General features: G+C 40.5%; 1 protein-coding gene across 2 annotated transcripts; it reads left to right on the top strand.

Annotated features, from left to right (window-relative positions):
* The first annotated feature begins 834 nt into the window (after positions 1-834).
* ift81 (intraflagellar transport 81 homolog) lies at positions 835-18,837 on the top strand. 2 transcript variants are annotated; one of them, XM_063490800.1, is made up of 19 exons: positions 835-1,239; positions 1,384-1,487; positions 2,647-2,827; positions 2,914-3,003; positions 4,692-4,757; positions 5,059-5,169; positions 6,569-6,653; positions 7,123-7,286; positions 7,364-7,459; positions 8,305-8,451; positions 13,023-13,172; positions 14,422-14,550; positions 16,061-16,150; positions 16,815-16,901; positions 17,043-17,114; positions 17,306-17,391; positions 17,604-17,649; positions 18,182-18,397; positions 18,480-18,837. In XM_063490800.1, the coding sequence occupies exons 1-18, from the start codon at positions 1,096-1,098 to the stop codon at positions 18,362-18,364; spliced, it is 2,031 nt and encodes a 676-aa protein (XP_063346870.1). In that variant the 5' UTR covers positions 835-1,095; the 3' UTR covers positions 18,365-18,397; positions 18,480-18,837. The 2 variants fall into 2 exon arrangements, with proteins under 2 accessions (XP_063346870.1, XP_063346868.1); XM_063490798.1 differs by having other exon boundaries at positions 18,182-18,837.
* Positions 18,838-19,980: the final 1,143 nt, after the last annotated feature.

Here is a 19,980-nt window from a genome sequence, read left to right as displayed (position 1 = left end):
AAAATAGGAATCCACCAGGAAATGAAAACTAGCGTGACAGCACAGCTATTGCGAAATATGTGGTCTAATAAAAGGAGACAAACTGGCACTTTCAAAGTAAGAAACCCTGCCTGTCCCACATGGTGAGGATTTTGTGATGTTGTGTGTGCAGAATCTCAGTTAGATGAAGAAAAAGCGAGGTTCACAAAACTTTGTTGTTAGCGCAAATACAGCCTGACCTCTTTTTGAGAAACACACTAATCTTTCCTTCTTTCCCACCCAGCTCCTGGCGTGATATTTTGCAACACCGCACACTTGTCCTTTCAGTTGTGTTCTGAAAACTAGGGCTAATCCGACCAAAGTTCAGCGTGTAGGGAACTGAAATAAAGGTAACATGTGGAAATGTCGCCTCCTGGCGGCTCAAATGTTTAAGTTGGTGCGTTCAGGTACACACCGGACAGATTATTCAAATTTAAGGACTGTCTAAACATTGTGTTGCAGTTACGGTTATTCTGTCCGTACCACACTTCCTATTCTCACGGGAATTAAATTTTAAACTTGATGCTCACTACATATTCAAGAAAATTGCGTTTTTATTCACTTTAGCTTGGGGAATTGAACTTATTTGATATGTTCACCTCAGGCAAAGGGTTTATATATGGCATTGCGCTCATATATTTCGATCGTGAATGACACTAGACTGAGGTTTTCTTCATTTACTCCTCTGACCAGTGATTGTAGAATACCTTTATACCGCCACTGTTTTGTCCGTTGAACCAAAAATATATTTTGGATTAGCTGAACACAACTCTTGAAGAGCGACTTCCGGTTAGCAACCAATCAGTGACGCCGTCTTTATGGTTTCCACAGTAACCGTTGCCTTTCCTTCTGCTAATTAACTAGCTGCTTAAAACTTGTGTAAGACGATTTTGCAATTGTTGTTATAATTTCTGAATAGTGACTTCCTAGCGCAACCAGCAAGATTTTAAATAATTATTTTACGGGTTTGCGAGCTAAGCTAACTTAGTCGACGACAGAAAGCGTAGTTACGTTAGCGTTAGCTGGCTAGTCAAGCAAAGAAGAGCCACTAAGTGCATCAAATCACACTTTTTCAAGATGAGCGAACAGTTGAAATTCATCGTCGAACAGCTGAACAGGGAACCATTCAAGAAGAACTTCAATCTCATCACGTTTGACTCACTTGAACCGATGCAGCTGTTGCAGATTTTAAACGATGTTCTGGCTGAAATCGACCCAAAGGTGAACCGATACTTTTATCAGATACCTTTACCAACACTAGACGCTAAAGTTCATTACACTTGTTTCAGGGTTAACACCGAGTGATTATGTGTGGTGTTCATAGAAATAACGTGGGACTTCTCTCACTGATGTTTGTTATTATAGCAAGCCATAGACATCCGTGAAGAAATGCCTGAACAAACTGTGAAGAGAATATGTGCTCTGCTGGGGATGCTGAAATACAAACCTCCTGGTAACCTCTCTGATGTGTAAGTATCTGCAGACACTTTCAGCTAAATTTCCCCTTATCTCATTCTGATGTTTATAATGTTGACAAATTCTTGCTGTACGCTATTTCTTGTTTCACTCAAAGTGTTTTGTTAGTTTGTTTTTTTTAATGCAACATCTATAATATAAAATAGTTTCAGGGTAACTCTGGGAGACGGGCACCTTCTTGACTTTGTAGATTAGCCTTCAAATTTTATTTATTGTTAAAGCTTGTATAGTCAGGGCTGGATCAGGTGATCCTGAACCAACATGGTGCACTGGGCAATTCTTTCATCTCTTTCCACTCTTCAAGTGTCTCTTGCAAATAATTTCAGGAAGGGTCCCCACACCTGGTGGAACGTTTTGTTGGTATTGCTAAGCGAGTAACCAATCTTTTCCATAAGGTCTCTCAGCCATTAAGAGTGGGTGTGTTACTAAGACTGTGTCTGGCCAGAAGGAGTGTTCAAGAATTGCAGGCAGGGTTTGAAATATGTTCCTCTAATACCTTTCAAGATTGGGCCATGCCCAGTACATATGGATAAGGGTAGCATCTCCATTCCCACATTTGTCACAATGACGATTCAAATCTGTGTAAACACAGGATATTTTGGCTTTCGATAAATGGGCCCTGTGAAAAATCTTAAACTATAAAAGACCAATAGTTTGTATTTTGTCTTTGTTTCTCTATGCTCTTTATTTTGTTTCCACTCACCCTTCAACCAGTCCTGGCACATTGCTGACCTCACTTAGCCTGGTTCTGCCAGAGATCCTTTCCTGTTAAAAGGGAGTTCTTTGTCCTTGCTGTCACTAAGAGTTTGTTCACAGAGGACTGTGGGGCTGTTCTGTTTTTCTCTTTAATATCATAGGGTTGTTAGCTTATGGTACAAAACACCATAAAATGATGGTTGCTGTGAACTAGCACTGTAAAAATCCAATTGAATTAAACTGACAAAATTAAACTTGACATGTGCATCATTCATAGAGCTCTCATTTTTTCACCTTTTCCTTAGTTTTCACTGTTTACAGTGAATTCACATAAATAAAGTACCTTAAATCTTGTAATCAGCTCACTACCAGTGAAACGCAGCAGTGGATCTTCCGTATTTTACCATTCACCTTCTGCAGTTTGAATCAGCTCTCCTCGTGCATCACTCCCTGCAGAAGCAGCTTCCGACAGGGTCTGGTGACTGGCAGCAAACCTGTGATTCACCCAATCCTCCACTGGCTGCTGCAGAGGGTCCCTGAGCTGAAGAAGAGGGCTTACTTGGCTCGTTTTCTTGTTAAGCTTGAGGTGCCTGCAGATTTTCTGCAGGATGATATCATCAATGACACTTATCACCAGGTTTGTCAGCATATTAAAGACACATACCACTCCTGCATTACTGGAACTCCTATTTTAATAAAAAGGTAAATAATGTGTGTTGACAGTATGAAGAGCTGGTGGAAGGATTTAAGACTTATCATAAGGAGTGTGAGCAGCTGAGGACTTCAGGCTTCTCCACAGCAGAAATCAGAAGGGTAACAAATACAGTGGTGTGAAAAAGTGCTTGCTCCCTTCCTGATTTTTTTTTTTGTATGTTCATCACACTTAAATGTTTCAGATCATCAAACAAATTTAAGTATTAGACAAAGATAACAGATGTTAACACGAAATGCAGTTTCTAAATGAAGGTGTTTATTATTAAGGGGGGAAAAAAATCCCAACCTGGATGGCCCTGTGTGAAAAAGTGATTCCCCCTAAGCCTAATAACTGGTTGGGCCACCCTGGGCAGCAACAACTGCAATCAAGTGTTTGCAAAAACTGGCAATGAGTCTGCAGCGCTGTGGAGGAATTTTGGCCCACTCATCTTTGCAGAATTGTTGTAACTCAGTGAAACTGGAGGGTTTTTGACCATGAACTTACTTCTCAATCGGGTTCAGGTCAGGTCTTAAACTAAGCCACTTCAAAGTTGTTGTTTTTTTTCCTAAGCTATTCAGAGGTGGACTTGCTGGTGTGATTTGGATTATTGTCCTGCTGCAAATCCAAGGGCACTTCAGCTTGAGGTCACGAACAAATGGCCGTCATTCTCCTTTGTGATGTTTTAGTAGACGGCAGAATTCATGGTTCCATTTACTACTGCGAGTCTTCCAGGTTCTGAGGCAGCAAAACAGCCCAAACCATCACAATACCACCTCCAGGTTTTACTGTTGGTATGATGTACCTTTTTATTTTCGTAGTTTTTTTTTTTTGTTTTTTTTTTTAAATGTGACACGAGCCTTTGTTCTTTTTGGTCAGCAAATGTTTTCTGCTTGAACTCTCCCTTGCGTGCCATTTTTGCCCAGTCTCTTTCTTATTGTTGAATCATGAACTTTGACCTTAACTGAGACTGTGAAGGCTGTGGTTCTTAAAGTTCTTCTGGGTTCTTTTGTGACCACCTGCATGAGTCATCGATGTGTCCTTGGAGTCATTTTAGTAGGCCGGTGACTCTTGGAAAGGTTCATCACTGTTCAAAATTTCCTTCATTTGTATCTAATGGTTCTCACTGTGGTTCTCTGGAGTCCCAAAGCATTAGAAATGGTTTTGTAACCTTTTCCAGACTGATAGATGGCAGTGACTTTGTTTCTCAGGTGTCTCTTTATATCGTAGTATGATTTGTTGTTTTTTAAGATATTTGTGCCTGCTTCAACCGTCAGACCGGTTCTATTTAAATGATTTCTTGATTCTACAAGTCTGTCAGTAATCAGGCCTGACTGTGTTAAGTGAAACTGAACACAGATTTCCAAAAATGTGGTTTATCCGAGTTAATTCTTGATTTAACATGAGGGGTAATTACATTTCCACACAGGACCAGGTAGGTCTGAAAAACTTTTCTCCCTTAATCAATGAAATCATCGTTTAAAAACTGCATTTTCTATTTACTCTGGTTATCTTTGTCTAATGTTAAAATTTGTTTGACCTGAAACATGTAAGTGTGATAATTATGCAAAACACTAGAAGATCAGGAATGGTGCAAACACTTTTTCACACTGTAGTCGCGCTTTACTCTTTACTACTCTTTACTACTACTGCTACACTGCTTGTTAGAAGTTACTGATTTTAATCTCTTCTCAGTATAAAACTCACATATTGATTTTCATTTATATTTGTTGTGTAGTAAATAACACAGAACTTCTTCATAAGCTTAACTGACATTGATGACATTAATTCATCTTTTCTGCAATAACAGGACATTAGTGCGATGGAGGAAGAGAAAGACCAGCTCATCAAACGTGTGGAGAGGCTGAAGAAGAGGGTATGGCAGACTGCTCTGGGAGGCTGTGGTACTCCTGCAATGCTTGGAAGGCTTTAGAATTGACTGTGGAATGAAAACATGACCTCAAACATATATTATCAGCTCCTCTAATAAACCTGACAGGGATGTGACAGGCTGCAAGGCTGCTTAACAAGGCTAGAAGTAATGAGGTGCTGAATTTCTAGGTCTTACTTACAGGCCCTGTTAAAAGGTGAAACCTGACTCTGTCAGAGGTTCGCAGTTATTTTTGCTGACCCTCCGATGACTGCCACATCACTGAATGGTGTTTTCTTTCCACTAGGTGGAGTCGGTGTCTAACCATCAGCGGATGCTGGAGCAGGCCAGGCAGCTGCGGGTGGAGAAGGAGAGGGAGGAGGCGCTGACTCACCAGAAGCAAGAGCAAAAGAATCAGGTAAATACTTAGGATTACTTGTGTCATTTATCAGCGCTTTTGTTCATGACAGTATATTTTAGCAAGTCATGACAGTCAAGTTAAACAAGTTTGTGGGCCGTTATGCACACTGCCTTTTCTCACTGTCTTTTTCTTCTCCTTTCTTGCTTGATGGAGTTTAAAAAAAAAACAAAAACTGTGTCTGGCAAAATCTGGGTTTGGATTTAATGTGGAGTTTTCTGCTCACAGAGTTTTTATTGTTTGTTTTAGTTTTTTGCTTTCATTTCAGTTTAGTTTTGGCTGATACATCACAAGAAAGAAACTGAACTGAAATCTGTGTAGGAATTCTGTAAGAACAACAATGATCGTAGAAATATAATTTCTTGGGAAAAAGCTTTTAGAAACCTTATCTTGGACTATTTTGGGCAACCTTTGTAAGCACCTTTTTATCACTTTTGGCTGTTGATTCTATAATAATTATCTGTGACTATTTTTGTTAGTGTTTAGTGAGCGTTGTCACATAGAATCACCCCACCAAAGAGTCCAGTCTGGCCCACCGGCTAGCTTTAAACACCGTAAAGGAGGGCATAAATTTTGTGGTTTTTTTGTAAGTTTTACAGCTTTTCCTGCTGATGTAGCCCTCACCCATGACCATTCATACTATACCAACGTCATTAACTAATAGAGAAACAGCAACGACAAAACAGAACAAGGATATTTTCTGTGAATTAACAAGTAATTATAATTACAGGATATTTTGGGCAATGAGCTACCAGAAATTTTACTGTAAATTTATACAGTTATTTCTTACAATTTAAGCCCTTTTTTAGTTGAGGTGACAGATTTCTGTCTTCTGTACACTGACAAAAAAGAGGAGTTTCACTGGTCACACAGTGAGCTGTATGCAACAAATGATATAAAATGAGTCTAATGTCTATAGTTTAATGCTTTAAAATAACTGCCCAAATAGGTGCTCAGAGGATTTGCAGTGTGACTGCCAGGTGGCAAAACTAGATTCTAGAAGGACTTACTTTGCTGAGTGAGTTTTCTATTTTTAGTTTGGTTTTGTTAAGTTTTTATTGTTTAAATCATTTCAGTTTTAATTTTGTGTTTGTATTGCAGTACATGTGGCATTTGTCAGATTTTAGCATTTAACATAAGAAGTGTACAACAGCACAAAAATACGATACAGCATTGCAAACAGTTGGCACACAGTCTCATCGGTATCAAACACATCCACGACTGCTGCCTCAGGCTGACTAACACATGTTAAAGTCTAGTTTTTATTTTCACTTTCATTGTTTCTAGATATTTTATAGACTGAAAACTGGCACATCAATGCTGGAAGATGATTTCGTATGAAAATAGTGCTCTGATTTCCTGACAGTGCCTGTATCTGTGACTGTTTTTGTGTGTTCAGCTGTTTCAGGCTGAGCAGAGGCTGCTGAGATCAGAGCAGCAGTTGAAGGATTTGCGACAAGCTGCAGCAGATGCTAATCCAGAGAGTGAGTAGCCATGTCCCTGCTCCATGCATACAGCTGGATGGGTGGATTCAAGGTCACAACAGAGTGTGATGCGGGTGTCTCTCTGCTAACAGGCTTTCATCTGCTGAGACCCTCTGATTATGCTGATCTTTGAAGTGCTCTAATAGAGCTTATCTGATGTTGAAATTGTTGCCTTTTGTTCTCATCTGCTGTTGCCGTCTTTAGCCAAATGAGAGATTTACACATTTGCAGTTTCTAAAACGACTGCAGTGCAGACAGAGATGGACCTGCACAATTAAAGTCAATAATCAGAAGCGCTACAAATTTTTTTAGGAATGCTAAATGGGGCTGCTGATGTTTAGTATACATTTAGTAAGCGCTTGTCTTTCTACAATAACATTTTGGCAGAATAGTTGTTTTACCATATATTCTTGTTATTAGGCACTGAATGCCTGAAAGAGGTTTAAAAGAAAAGATTGGTCTCTTTCAGGCTTAATGAAGCGACTCGAAGAGGAGATCAAGATCAACTCCTACATGGTCTCTGAGAAGCTTCCCAAGGAGCTGGAGGGCATGAGGCGTACCGTGCAGTTCCTGCAGAAGGTGGCATCAGAGCCTGCGATGGGCCAGGCTGATCTCCAGGAGCTGGAGGACAAGGTCTGGAGGACCAGGGTTTGGTATTATGCTTGTGTACCTTCAAGATTCTAAATGTCCTTTAATTTACTCTTTCACAGATTAAAGAAGCAGATTCTCAGATAAACCAGCTGATTGAGAAGAGGATGATGAGATATGACCCCATGGATGACAAACTCTCCCTTTACAGACAACAGGTGCTGACTGTGTTCATTCTTTCAGTCATCTTTCATTGTTCTGTCTAGTTTTGACTCTTTAATCAGCTACATTTTTTTCCCACAGGTTAAAAGGAACCTTAATGTAATTCATGTTAAGAACACTGTTACTTCTGAGATCATAATATAAAGTTGTAGCCGAACAATAACCAAACAAATTTTGATACAGTTGTGCCAAACATCATATTTAATTACTTTAAAATGAGGCTCTTAGGGAACAATGTCTCATTTTGTTAATTGCTTCTTCCGCTCACATCTATGGTAAGAGACACGAGAAGAGGAATCCAGGATGTGCAATTTGTGGTATGATAAAGGGGGCATGTCTGCACCAGTATTTACTTAGTACACACATCATACAAACTGGAAATTTTGGATGTTTATGGAACAGAGACCTTTCAGAATCCACAAAAGGGACTACAGAATTATATTCATAACAGAGTTGGAGGAAAGATTGATTGCTGAGCAAATGGAGCTTGCATTAGTGTGCGTAGAACATGCAAATAGACCAAAGGATAGGTCTGAATGCAAAACATCTTACTGTGACCCTGTGTTTATTTCAGAAAACACAAATTCTTAAGGTTTTTCACTCTAAAGATGTATATTGTACAGTCATTCATCCCTTTGTCCATCTGTTCCTAAATAGGTTAAGAAGAAGAGGCAGAAAGATATTTTTCATTTGAAAGGTCAATGACTGAACACTAGCGATCTTTATTCTGTTCTCAGTGTGTGTCATAGGAAAAATGTTTTATTTTTTTCAGCTCTTTCATTTTCTCATATTTTCCATGGATTTATTGTGTTTGTATATGTCTATAACCTGACCCTTGTAGGCCTCCATCATCGCTCGAAGGAAGGAGTCAAAGGCAGAGGAGCTTCAGGAAGCAAGGGAGGAGCTGGCTGCGGCAGAGAGGGAGCTGAGGCAGAGGACAAACCAGACACAAGGCTCAGATGGGGAAGAGGTCATTCGTGGTGATGAGGTACACTGCCGGTTCACACACTCACAAATCACTGCAATATTTGCTGGGGATTTTTGTGTGTGTGCGTGTGTTTTTTGTTTTTGGCTCCACAAAAAAGGAGTTTTTAGAAACAGGACACTGTCTGTGTGTTCGAGGTAACCGCTATCATCTCCAGCTTTATCAAAGAAAGTGCTAGAAGATTTGCAATCCACAGAAAACACAAGAGGCTATTTTTGTTCTTATCCAAACACAGACAGGCTCACTGTCTAATGTTACTTATCCCTTTTCCCTACTCTCCCCCACATTCCCATGCACAGTCATAAATAGAACACAAAAGAGAGAATGTCCAGAACAAGGATTGTACTGGACAAACTTCCTGAAATTTGGCCTTTTTCTTAATCTTTAGTGTAATCAGTCTCCTAATTCATGTCAGCTGGACAAAAAAGCCTTGAGCAGTCTTTGGGTATAGAGACTTTGCTCTCTATTTATATCCCATGACAAGATGTACTCCTTGTCCTTTCAGACACGTGGTATGGTTTACTCATGCTGATCAGTGAAGTGAACTTAACATAGAATAAACTTAAACAAAATCTGGCGCTTGAATCAAAAAAAAGACTTGAGTAATCACTTCTCAGCTGGCCAGTAGACTAAATTTAAAGTTACAGAGCTGACAGTGACTGCTCTGAAAGAGCAGAGAGATGCTAATGAATGGGAGCTGCGCTGGGACCATCAGAGACAGTTTTTTTGAATCAGTTTCCATGGTTTCCTAAAGCTGACACCAGCACAGCAATATTGCTGGGCCCAAAGTTGGATCCCTGATCCCTAAAAACAAAAACAAAAAAAGATTTTGAACACTGCGATTTTCATCCCAAAATTGTTAGTACAACCAGTAAAAGCATGTAGTAATGAGCCCCAAAACCTGTTGAAACCAGGCTGTTCCCCAAAAGGCACCAAAGCCAGAACAGCTCTGCATTGACATTATGTTAGTGGTAAAGAGGCAATACTGTAGCATATGATGAAAACACAACAGACCTCACAGCAGAGTTTCCGTTTAATGTAAAATGGAAACGCGGCATTTTTGCAAATTCTTTTCCTGGGAGCATACTGTTAGAGCGATGCAGATTCTCAGCTGAGGGAACACATTTTTATATGGCAGCCTTTTGAACCACAGAACAAGCTGCATGAACTGCGTTGGCAAGGGAATCCATTAAGTTGCTGATGTGGAAAATGTGATGAATGTGTTTAGCCCTGATTTCTTACACAGCTTTTTTAATCACCTTAAGCATAACTACGTTAATAGTAAAATACGTTATTATATTGCATCATTATTTTAAACAAATGTGACAAATGGACATGTTTGGTTACACAAAAAATAGACACAAACTCTCCACCACGAAATATAGTTAGAAACAGTGAAGTATGAGGCACACTATTATATTTTACATTAGTCATTACAATCAATTTGAGACTCTTTAACTGAAATTAGAGAGCTGTTTGTAGAAACAAAGAGGCCCTTGAGACGACACATGAATGAAGTGAATGGAAAATGTTTTGTCAAACGCGGCTTATCAGACTCCTCCTGTAGTTTCGGGCTATCAGCCGCAGTGGAGATGATCACTTTATCAGAGGTATTTTCCATTCTGACCATTACGTGTCATCACATGCCGCCCACCAACTGCAGGGTCTCTCTGAGGGGGGATGACTGCATCTGTTCGTCATTGGTTGGAAAGTAACAAGAAACCATTTTATCCAGCATCCTCGTCACTCTGGTTAAATTTAGTCTTACTTCAGTCACAAATCCAACTAACGCTTTTTTAAAAAAAAAAGTTGAAATAATGTGGATTTATTTTGTTTTCCTGCTGTTTGTCCCACGTGCAGTTATTTGGAGCATACGCTGCACGGTTGAGGGTTTTGTTAACTGGTCTGCATGTGTGTGGGTGTACTGCTGAATGAGCCACCGTCCATTTTAACAGCAGTTGTTTTGGGGATACAGTGTCAGGAACACTATGCAGTATAATTCTGCTGTGTTAATTCCTCTTGCAGTCACGTCTGCCCTTGACGTTCCAAAATACACAAAGAATAAATGTGCACACAAACACACACGCATTGATCCGCATTAAGCACATTCTGTGATTTCTGGGGCTGTTCTTCTGTGTCCGTGTTCATTTATAGCTGCTCTTCATTGTGGAGGAGTTTCAGTGTGTCCCAGCAGACATTTGGGGTGGGGAGTAAGTGAGCATCCACTTAAAGCAGTTATTCTGTCAGATGAAGCTGTTTGCTGCACATAGCTGGCTGTGAATCTCAAAGGATCGGGTGACTCTTTCAGATCATAGCATGGCCTCCAGGCCTCCTCGTTGCAGCCGCTGCTGTTCTCTAATCCCTTCCCTCCCCTGGCTCAAGCCATTGTCTTCTCCTGTAGCCTTTCATAGTATCACAGCTGTGCCGGACACCATGCCTCCAAATATAAACTGTGTTTAGGCCTCTTTCATTGCAGTTTCCATATGAACTTTACACTTTCTTTGTTACAGCAGGTTTTAATGTGCTTCACAGAACCATCAGTAATATCAAAATGTATGTGTCTTGTTATTTTGAAGGACCTGTAATCAATATTTACATTAGATAAATGGGGAGGGTTGCATCAGGAAGTGCAGGTGACGTAAAATCTTTGCCAAATCAAACACGCAGGTCATCAAGAGCGAGACTTCCATAGTGGATCGGTCGGGGCCCCAGGTCAACAACAACCACCTCCAGTACTGTTGGCCAGCAGTGTGCCAGTGGAAACTGTGCTACTGTTGGCTGATGACAAAGGAAGAGGAGAGGGGAAGCGTGTTCGGAGGTAGTAAGGGAAGGAAAGACACGAGTGTGGGGGTGTGAATAGGGACCTTAAATGTAGGGATTATGATTGGTAGAGGGAGAGAGCTGGCTGACATGATGGGAAAAAAGGAAGGTGGATATATTGTGCAGGAGACTACTTACAGGGAAACAAGGTCAGAAGCATTAGAGATGTACTCAAGCTGTTCCACCATAATGTAGATATGTAGAGAAATGAGCAGGGGTGAGCTTGCATGAAGAGTAAGTGAATAGTGTTGTGAAGGTGAAGAGAGTGTCAGATAGGATGATGAGCTTGAAGCTTGAAATTGAAGGGGTGATGATGAATGTTGTCAGTGTGTGTGCCCAACAAATTGAATATTAGGTAGAAAAGGGAAAGGAAGTGGCAGAGTGTGTCTCCAGAGGGGAGAGAGTGGTGTTTGGAGGAGACTTCAGTGGACATGTAGATGAAGGACAGAGGTGAGGGGGATCTGTTGGGTAGGGATGGTATTAAGGATAGAAATGCAGAAAGACAAATGGTAAAGCTGTGGTGATCACATACTTTAGGAGGTGATGTAAATGAGTGGCGGTATGTGCATGCAGATGGCCTATATTCTATGCAGAAGGTACAATATGAAAGAGTTTGGAGACTGCAAGGTGGGGTCCAGGGAGAATCTGAGTCTGTAGGATCACATTAAGAAGAAGAAGAAGCAAGTGAAGCCAGAGGCAAAGATTAAATGGTGGAAGCTGAAGAAGGAAGAATGTTGAGCCAGAGTTCAAATCCTGCCTGAACTCTGGCTCAACAAAAGTAGCGAAGAGTTACCAGATGAATTGGTGAGGGAAAACTACCAAGAAGATATTTGGTGTGGAAAGAAAACAAGGAATTTATTCTTTTTCCTGGAGGTATGATCTAGAGAGAAGAGGAATAAAAGTCGGTAGTAGGAAGACAGAATGGATACGTGTACTCGAGAGGGAGGCAGGTGGAAAGGTGAAGTAGCAAGTAGAGGTAGTAAAGTTAGTTGACTTCAAATATCTGGGAGCAGCAGCTCACAAGAGAGGTGAAGGAGAGTGCAGGCAGGGTGGCTGGGGACGAGTATCAGAGGTGACATTTGACATTAGGATAGCAGTGAGAGTGAAAGGGAAGGTTTACAAGACGGCATTGACACCTGCTATGATTTAATGTTAGCAGATGGTGGCACTGGAAAAAAAGACAGGAGGCAGAGCTGTAAGTGCCAGTGTTGATGCTAAAATCTTTGATGGAAGCGAGGGACGTACTAGTAATGAACACATCAGAGGTACAGTCAGGTTGAGTTGTTTGGAGACAGTCAGAGAGGTAAGGCGGGGATGGTTTGGGCATGTGTAGAGGAGGGATAGTGGACATATTGGACAAAGGATATTGAATATAGAGCTGCTGGGTATTTTCATGCAACCTTTGAGTAACACTAAATGATCTTGTTCACAGCTACAGCTAATTCAGATTCACTAATTAAGCAAACAAGCATGTCTTTGGACTGTGGGAGAAGGCCGGAGTACCTGGAGAGAACCCATGCAGCCACTGGGAGAACATGCAAATAACACATACAGTAGAAAGGCACCGACTGGCCTGTTTCCTTTACATTCTGTCGGCTGGTTTTAATCCCAGTATTATTTACTGCACCACCAAGAAACCCAAAAGCAATAGCAGTCTGCCCAAAATGTGTTTATCCAGGACTTCCAGGCATGTCCATAATGTGTTCCTTCGCATTTGTGACTAATGCCGAATTCTGTTTCATTGTTCTTCTAAGATGAAACGATTAGTGGCGAAACTCCGCAGCAAGGGAACAGTATACAAGAAGAAACGCCAGGAAATTGCTGAGCTGAAAGCAGATTATGGAGTCGTGCAGCGCACAGAGGAGATTCTCAAGCAGAGACATGATGCTGTCCAACAGAAACTGGTAATTCCTGATTTTGAATTTCAATTGAGAGAAGCAGAATCATTCATTTATTTACAATAAAGCAGAGGAAGGACTGGGATCCACATCTTTACGTTACTTTCTGAAGACTATTGTGATGCTACAGCACAAACCATAAGGAAAGTCAACAGTGAATCCCACATAGGCTTACCGTGATATACTTAAATAAACAGGGCACAAGGGAAGTCTCATTAAAGACACCCTTCAGTAATAATTTAATATTAAGTATTTGGACCTGGACCAGAGAAATCTTCCTAACTGCTCCTGCTGTCCTCTCTGAACCGTCATATTCATACAATAACCGCCCCACCTCCTCCCCCTTCGTCGTACTGCCAGTCCAAATGTGTTGTTTTCACTTGATCCCTCCATTCACATACTCTCTGCTAACAGTGAAGTGGTAGAAGTTTCCTAGAAAGGGCTTCACGCCTTTGTGTGGTCCCAGCACCTGACTTGTTGATGGGCTCTCTGACGCAGGCTGAGCTACTATTTCTGACGGTTCCATCTGCTGCTCTTCCTCTGTCTGCATCCCACACAAGGATTTGATAAAGCAATGGACGTTTTCCTTCTGATCACATTTCTGGTTGGAAAAATGTCTTGCACATGAGCCCTTTTTTTAAAGCATCATACCTCCTTATGCATTTTAGAGGTCAAATGACAGACACCCTGTTAATGTTAATTTTACTTTGAGCAATATTCAGCCCCAATTCCATGAAATGTATAAATTGTAAATGAAAACAGAATGATGTGACTTGCAAATCTCATAAACCCACATTTTATTTAAAATGGAGTATTAAAACCTATCAAATGTTTAACGTGAGAACATTTTAAGAAATATATTAGCCTTTTTTCAATTTGATTGCAGCAACATGTTTCAAAAAATGCTGCGGCATGGCCATTTTTACCGCTGTTAGGCAGAAAGGTAGAGGTAAACAGCCTTTCTTCACTTCCTAGATGCTCTTTTTATACCCAGTCATTTATCGACCCGTTGACAGTAACACGATTGGTTCCTGAAATGGTGAAATGTTTCAGTTTAAACAGCTGGTATGTTTTCTGTGTTGTATTGTGAATAAAATATGGGTTTATGAGATTTTCAAATCGCTGCATTCTGTATTCATTTGCGTTTTATGCAGAATCCCAATTATTGGGGAATTTAGGTGGTATGTCTGAAATCAAAAACAGTATTCCTAATCATCAAAAACCAATATCTGACTATTTGTGCTGTGTTTTAAAGCAAGCCGTGGAGGCTGAGAAGGGTATCTCTGGCTACAGTGATACTCAGGAAGAGCTGGAGAGGGTTTCTGCCATCAAGAGTGAGCTAGATGAGAAGAAGGGCCGCACTCTGGATGACATGTCTGAAATGGTGACTATACTTTTTGTTTTTTTTAAACTCTGAAGTGCTATTTGACTTACTGTAGGCTTAGTAGTTACTATAGATACATACTGATTATTGATTATTTAGTCTGTTCTCAGTGAGTTCATATAAAGCCAGGAGTAAAAACAACTGAGTGTTTAAAGCAGTCTGCACTCTGAGCTTTTCATTGACATGGGTTCCTTGTACACATACAGACCTCATTATTTGAACTTTTAGCCATCTTGATAAGAGCGTATGAGCAATCACTATTGGAACATTGTATTTATGACAGAAAATAAGGAAAAGCAGAGCATGTCCAATTTAATGTTCTTCACATCTTCATTCGGACTTAGCAACACAGTTACAGACAGAACCCCGATAAGCATGCAGTGTCTACCATAGGCGTAAAAGGCTTATTGCATATGTGCCAACAAATACTGTTAGCATTGATGATAAAGTGAACTTAAATGACATGATCGTCTCCAGTGTTGTCAGTTAAAGCATAACTTTTAACTTTAACTGTGTGTGTGTGTGTGTGTGTGTGTGTGTGTGTGTGTGTGTGTGTGTGTGTGTGTGTGTGTGTGTGTGTGTGTGTAGGAGAATATGATATGCCACTGAAAAGAAAAGCACCAGTGTTGCAGTTTAATTGATTGAAGCCCATTTAGCTGATTCAGTTTTAGGGCCCTCGTATTGTGGATACAGGCTCACTGTAATTTGTAATAGACTGTTTTTTTCTTCTTTTACCGCCCACATTTTGTTTTCCCACAGCAGGGAAAAGGTGGAATTTATGATCCTGTCTTGAGCTGGACAGTGAACCAGCATGCACACACACACAGTCCATGATTTGAACTATTCATTTAGCCACCATTTATTTATCTGCACTTTCCCTGGAGTTTGGCCTTTAGGGAGTTTATGAAAGTCTAAAATAACTACAGCCAAGTGAAATTTCAGCACCATTTAGCAAATAATAACCTCTGTGTTGATGCTCAGGATGTTTAATTAAAGCTGAAAGTTTGATTTTATTGTTATCAGTAATGGGAAGTTACAACAAGAATACTAGTTCATAACTTCCATCATCATCCTTTTGTGTGGAAGCCCAGGACATCAGTTGTGACTTTTTTATGAATTCGGTAGCGTGTGTACTTCTGCAGACTGTAAGATTGCTTGTTAATGATGATATCAAATATACCTGGATCCATGCTGAAAGGATGCTGTTACACTGAAATTTAAAAATGGCATTTCAAACCCATAAAACTGAAATCTGGAATGTTTCAATCAATACTTACCTACTTACACACACGCTATAGGCACTTTCTCCAAATGTTGATCTGATTTGCTGGATCTGGTTGACAATGCTGTCTAACTTCATCATTAGTCACAGTTGTATTACCTGCTGTTTACTCTTAAGTCTGTGAATGCATACAAAGGTACATGTGTGTGTAATTATTGTAGGACTCCTTTTTTGTGTTTTGTTTTTATTGTTAATGCAGCGTGTGCCGTTATCTTGTGTTTTTTGAAGGTGAAGAAGTTAAACTCAATGATAGTGGAGAAGAAGTCTGCGCTAGCACCAATTATTAAAGAACTGAGGTCACTGAGACAGCAGAGTCAGGTGAGCATCATCTGAATTATTAAACGAGAACTTCAAAGAAACCTCACGGCACATCAAACGGTGTTTGTAAAGACAGTTGGCCTCCTGACCACACTGAAACAAGGACCTTCAGCTCACATGACAAAACAGCATCCCTCTTTAACACCCAGCCTGTCAGGAAAAGGATCCTGGCAAGAATTTGGTACGGATTTTTCATTACGGAGTATAACGTTCAGAAAGAGTGGGTAATTCATGCTCCAAAATGTCTTCGGTGGGTCCTAATTCTGTCTCTGCAAACAAGTAGAAGTTCACTTGTATATTATGCTACCATGGACAAGGTCCATTAGGAGTAATTTACATAGTCCATAAATAAATGTATAATGGGAAAGCATCCTGCATCCCTGAGCTAGAGCAGAGGATTTAATTTTCCTACATGTGTGCCCAGAATTGCTCTTACATCTCAATGGGTCACGTCTGTTAATGAAGAGCTGCAACAGGAAGACATAAATAGACTCTGTAAGAAGTTAAAGTGCTAAAACTACAGCTGGGATCTTTTGTTGACATTAAACGGTGCTGTGAGCGGGACACGAGTGTTGATAATAGTGCATTTGTCTCAGTTCTGACTGTCTAGTAATAGTAGGATTTGCTTTTCTGTTCCGGTGTGTCCTGCTCGGGTTCTTCATAGGAGTTAGGCCAAGAGTATGAAGAAAAGAAGGCACAGTATGAAAGCTGCGCTGCTGGTTTGGAGAGCAACAGATCAAAACTGGAGCAGGTATAATTATTATAGTGCAAAGGTTTCATATGCACAGCAGTTTAGGTGGATTTTACGTGCTTTTTTTTTTCCCGTGTGTTAGTACATGTTTGATCTTTAGCATGGTTATATAAGAACGTCCATCTTCTCTTTAAATCACAGGAGGTGAAAGCACTGAGGGATGAGATGGCACAGAAGGAAAACCGATACCATCATATCAACACCATGTCAGAGGCAAGTATTTTGAAAAGATACAGTAGTTACTTAAAGCAGGACCAAAGACTGTGCACTGTTATCGCTGTTTTCAAGCCAAATTAGAAACAGGAGTGCATACAATGCTGCAGCATTTTGTAAGCCACCTGCCCCCACAAGCACCCACTGGGACAAACTGTAAACTCAGATCTGTGCCTCTCTGTCCTCGGCAGATCCTTGAGATGCAAATACAGAGGGCAGCTGAGGAGATGAAGGCCTACGTGTCTCCTGATCCGCAAGAGAAGAAGAAAGCCATCAGGTGAGCCTCCTGAGCCAGGCCAGCCAGCTGCTTGCGAGATGAATGGCCTTTTTTATTTCAGCAGGCTCTCATTACAATAAAGCCAGTTAATCTACTGCCACTGTTTCCTTGCTGTTGTGATGACACACCTTTATTTTTAATACGTGGGGTGAAATCAGCTTGAGAAATGGCTGTTGCACACATGTTGCTAATCTTCCTCTTGTTCACTGTAGGGAAGTGTACATGAAGAATATTTCCGAACAGGAGTTACTTGGCAAGGTGAGAAAAGTGTGCTGAGCGAGTGCTGACCTAGCAGATTCTAGGACGGGTCAATACTTGGAAATATTCCTTTATTCTGTCAAGAACATGATCTGAGGACACACAGGTTAGCCAAGGAGGTTTCACAGAGTTTGCTTTGGAAGTAAAGTAATGCATAGTAAGGAACACACCTGAACATTCACATCAAGACACAAAACAAAACAGTAAATTCTATGTATTACTCTATAAAAGTGCAAGCAAATTCCTTATAGAATTCTCTAGAAATGCCATAAATATGCATCTAGTTTGCTGAGTTGAGGTTATATTAAGATATATGGCATCAAATCTGAATTCTGTCTTTGAATAAATGCCAGTTGTTTTTATCTCAGGTCTTCAGAGGACAGTAGAATGTCATAATGAGACAGATTTAACATACCTTTGTTTGCACCAGGTTGGCACAAATGTGATCATGTTGGGGTTCATTTAATTTTGAGTAAACTGAGTCTGCGCTGGGTATTTTTCAACAATATCTCTTTTCACGTGTGGTCTCCAGAAGTTGCGAGAGGAACAGAAGACGGTGAGGGAGAGCCACAGCGCCAACATGGAGCAGGTGAAGATGTGGCGTGACCTAGAGCAGCTGATGGAGTGCAAGAGGCAGTGCTTTATAAGGGCAAAGAACCGGGAGTCTATCGGTCAGATCATCCAGGAGGGAGGGGAGGACAGGCTGGTGCTGTGAGGAGTCATCTAGGAATGATGGGCTGTGATTCCAGTGAGTTCAGCTTAACAGAGTTTCTGTCATCGTTCTGTCACAGGCTTAATTTTCCTCATCTATCTCTTCTCTTTATACTCAGCTGTTGTTTCACTTGGAACTTTAGAACCAGACCACTAACCTAAAGAGGTGGCATGGTTTAAGATGCTTTTGAATCGCCAACTTAAAGAACACGTGCAGCGGCACAGGGGTTTTCACTTTCTCTGGCCCACAGGAGACTCCTTTCAATCAGAGTGTCCAAAGATAACAGGATACAAAGTGGTGCTCTTGGGATGTGGCCACAGTCAACTATTATTGGCACTGCCAACCATGACCTTGAGCATGGGTTGAGATTCCAGTTTTGGAATTCACTGGGAGCCCCCATTGCATTGAAACGGTCAAAATATTCTGCTTGTGGAATACTATAATGGATCCTTATTTCAAGATGGTTGTTAATATTTTCTGTGTATTTCTATTAAATATATTTAATAATGATTTTGACTCATGTTTTCATTGTGACAGAGAGAAATGTATGAATGTAAATTAGGAAGGCTATGTAGACTGTTGGAGTTTCAAAGAGCAGTTGGTCTGTCCTATTCATTGCCTTCATTTGGTCTGTTTTGTTTTTTCACCATGAATCAATTTTGCGTCATATCTGAAGGCAAAAACTTTTTTTTGGATGATGAAGATTAATATCTTTTTTAGCAGGTAACACGACACACACGTCTGCCTGCTCACTTTTGAGTGTGACACGTCATTCCCAGCAAATGTCTTCATGGATGTTTCAGGGTCTCAACCTGCCCCTCTCCCACAGAAACTTAATCTGCTGTTGACAGCCAATGTTAGTGGCCCTTGTGCCAAACGGATCAAGTGTGCTTTGTAAAAGGCTGCTTGATGTCCAGCTGGCTGGTGCCATGTTATTGTTGTTACAACACCTTGTGCTTCTTGGGACCTTATTAAGACATGTTAACAGATGATGCACGCCAGTCCTGTAAAACATCTGACAGTACTACCCTCTGAAGACCGCAGAGGAGGGTGGGGGATCCTTTTACACCTTTACCGAAAATTGGACCTTTGTTTTGCAAACACATTTGACTTTAAAGGTTATTAAGCACATTTGGGCAGAGCATTGCAAGATTATTGTAGTTAATAAAAACTGTGGGGTGGGGAATGATTTTTTTAGGTAATTAAATATCATATTTGTGAAATTGTGGTAATATTTAATTAAGACGTAAACTGAAAAAAAAATCCAAAAGGTGTCTTTACTTTCAGTCTTTAGCTCTTGCTCGTCCCCTTGTATTACCTGTTTATATATTTTTATTAATACAGGACCATCAGGGCTGCCCATGTTCAGCGTTGAATGAAAAGGACATTGAGAGGACATGTATATAATCGCCAATGCTTAAAAAAGGTTTTAAAAAGCAAAGCAAAACCACCACCTTTGCTGCTGCAGAAATCTCCTTGAAATGTCATGTTTCTCTCAAAATATTACAATAAATGTCTGATGTTGTGTTTTTATTGTAATGTCTATTCTCGACTTGTTTTTGAACAAGTTGTTAAACCTTTCCCCAGAAAAATAAGTCCTAACTATTAAACATATATAT

Source organism: Pelmatolapia mariae, linkage group LG12 (genome assembly GCF_036321145.2).
Source record: "Pelmatolapia mariae isolate MD_Pm_ZW linkage group LG12, Pm_UMD_F_2, whole genome shotgun sequence".
Lineage (NCBI taxonomy): Eukaryota > Metazoa > Chordata > Actinopteri > Cichliformes > Cichlidae > Pelmatolapia > Pelmatolapia mariae.
The sequence above is the reverse complement of the archived record's forward strand: the minus strand, read 5'-3'. Positions and strand labels throughout refer to the sequence as shown.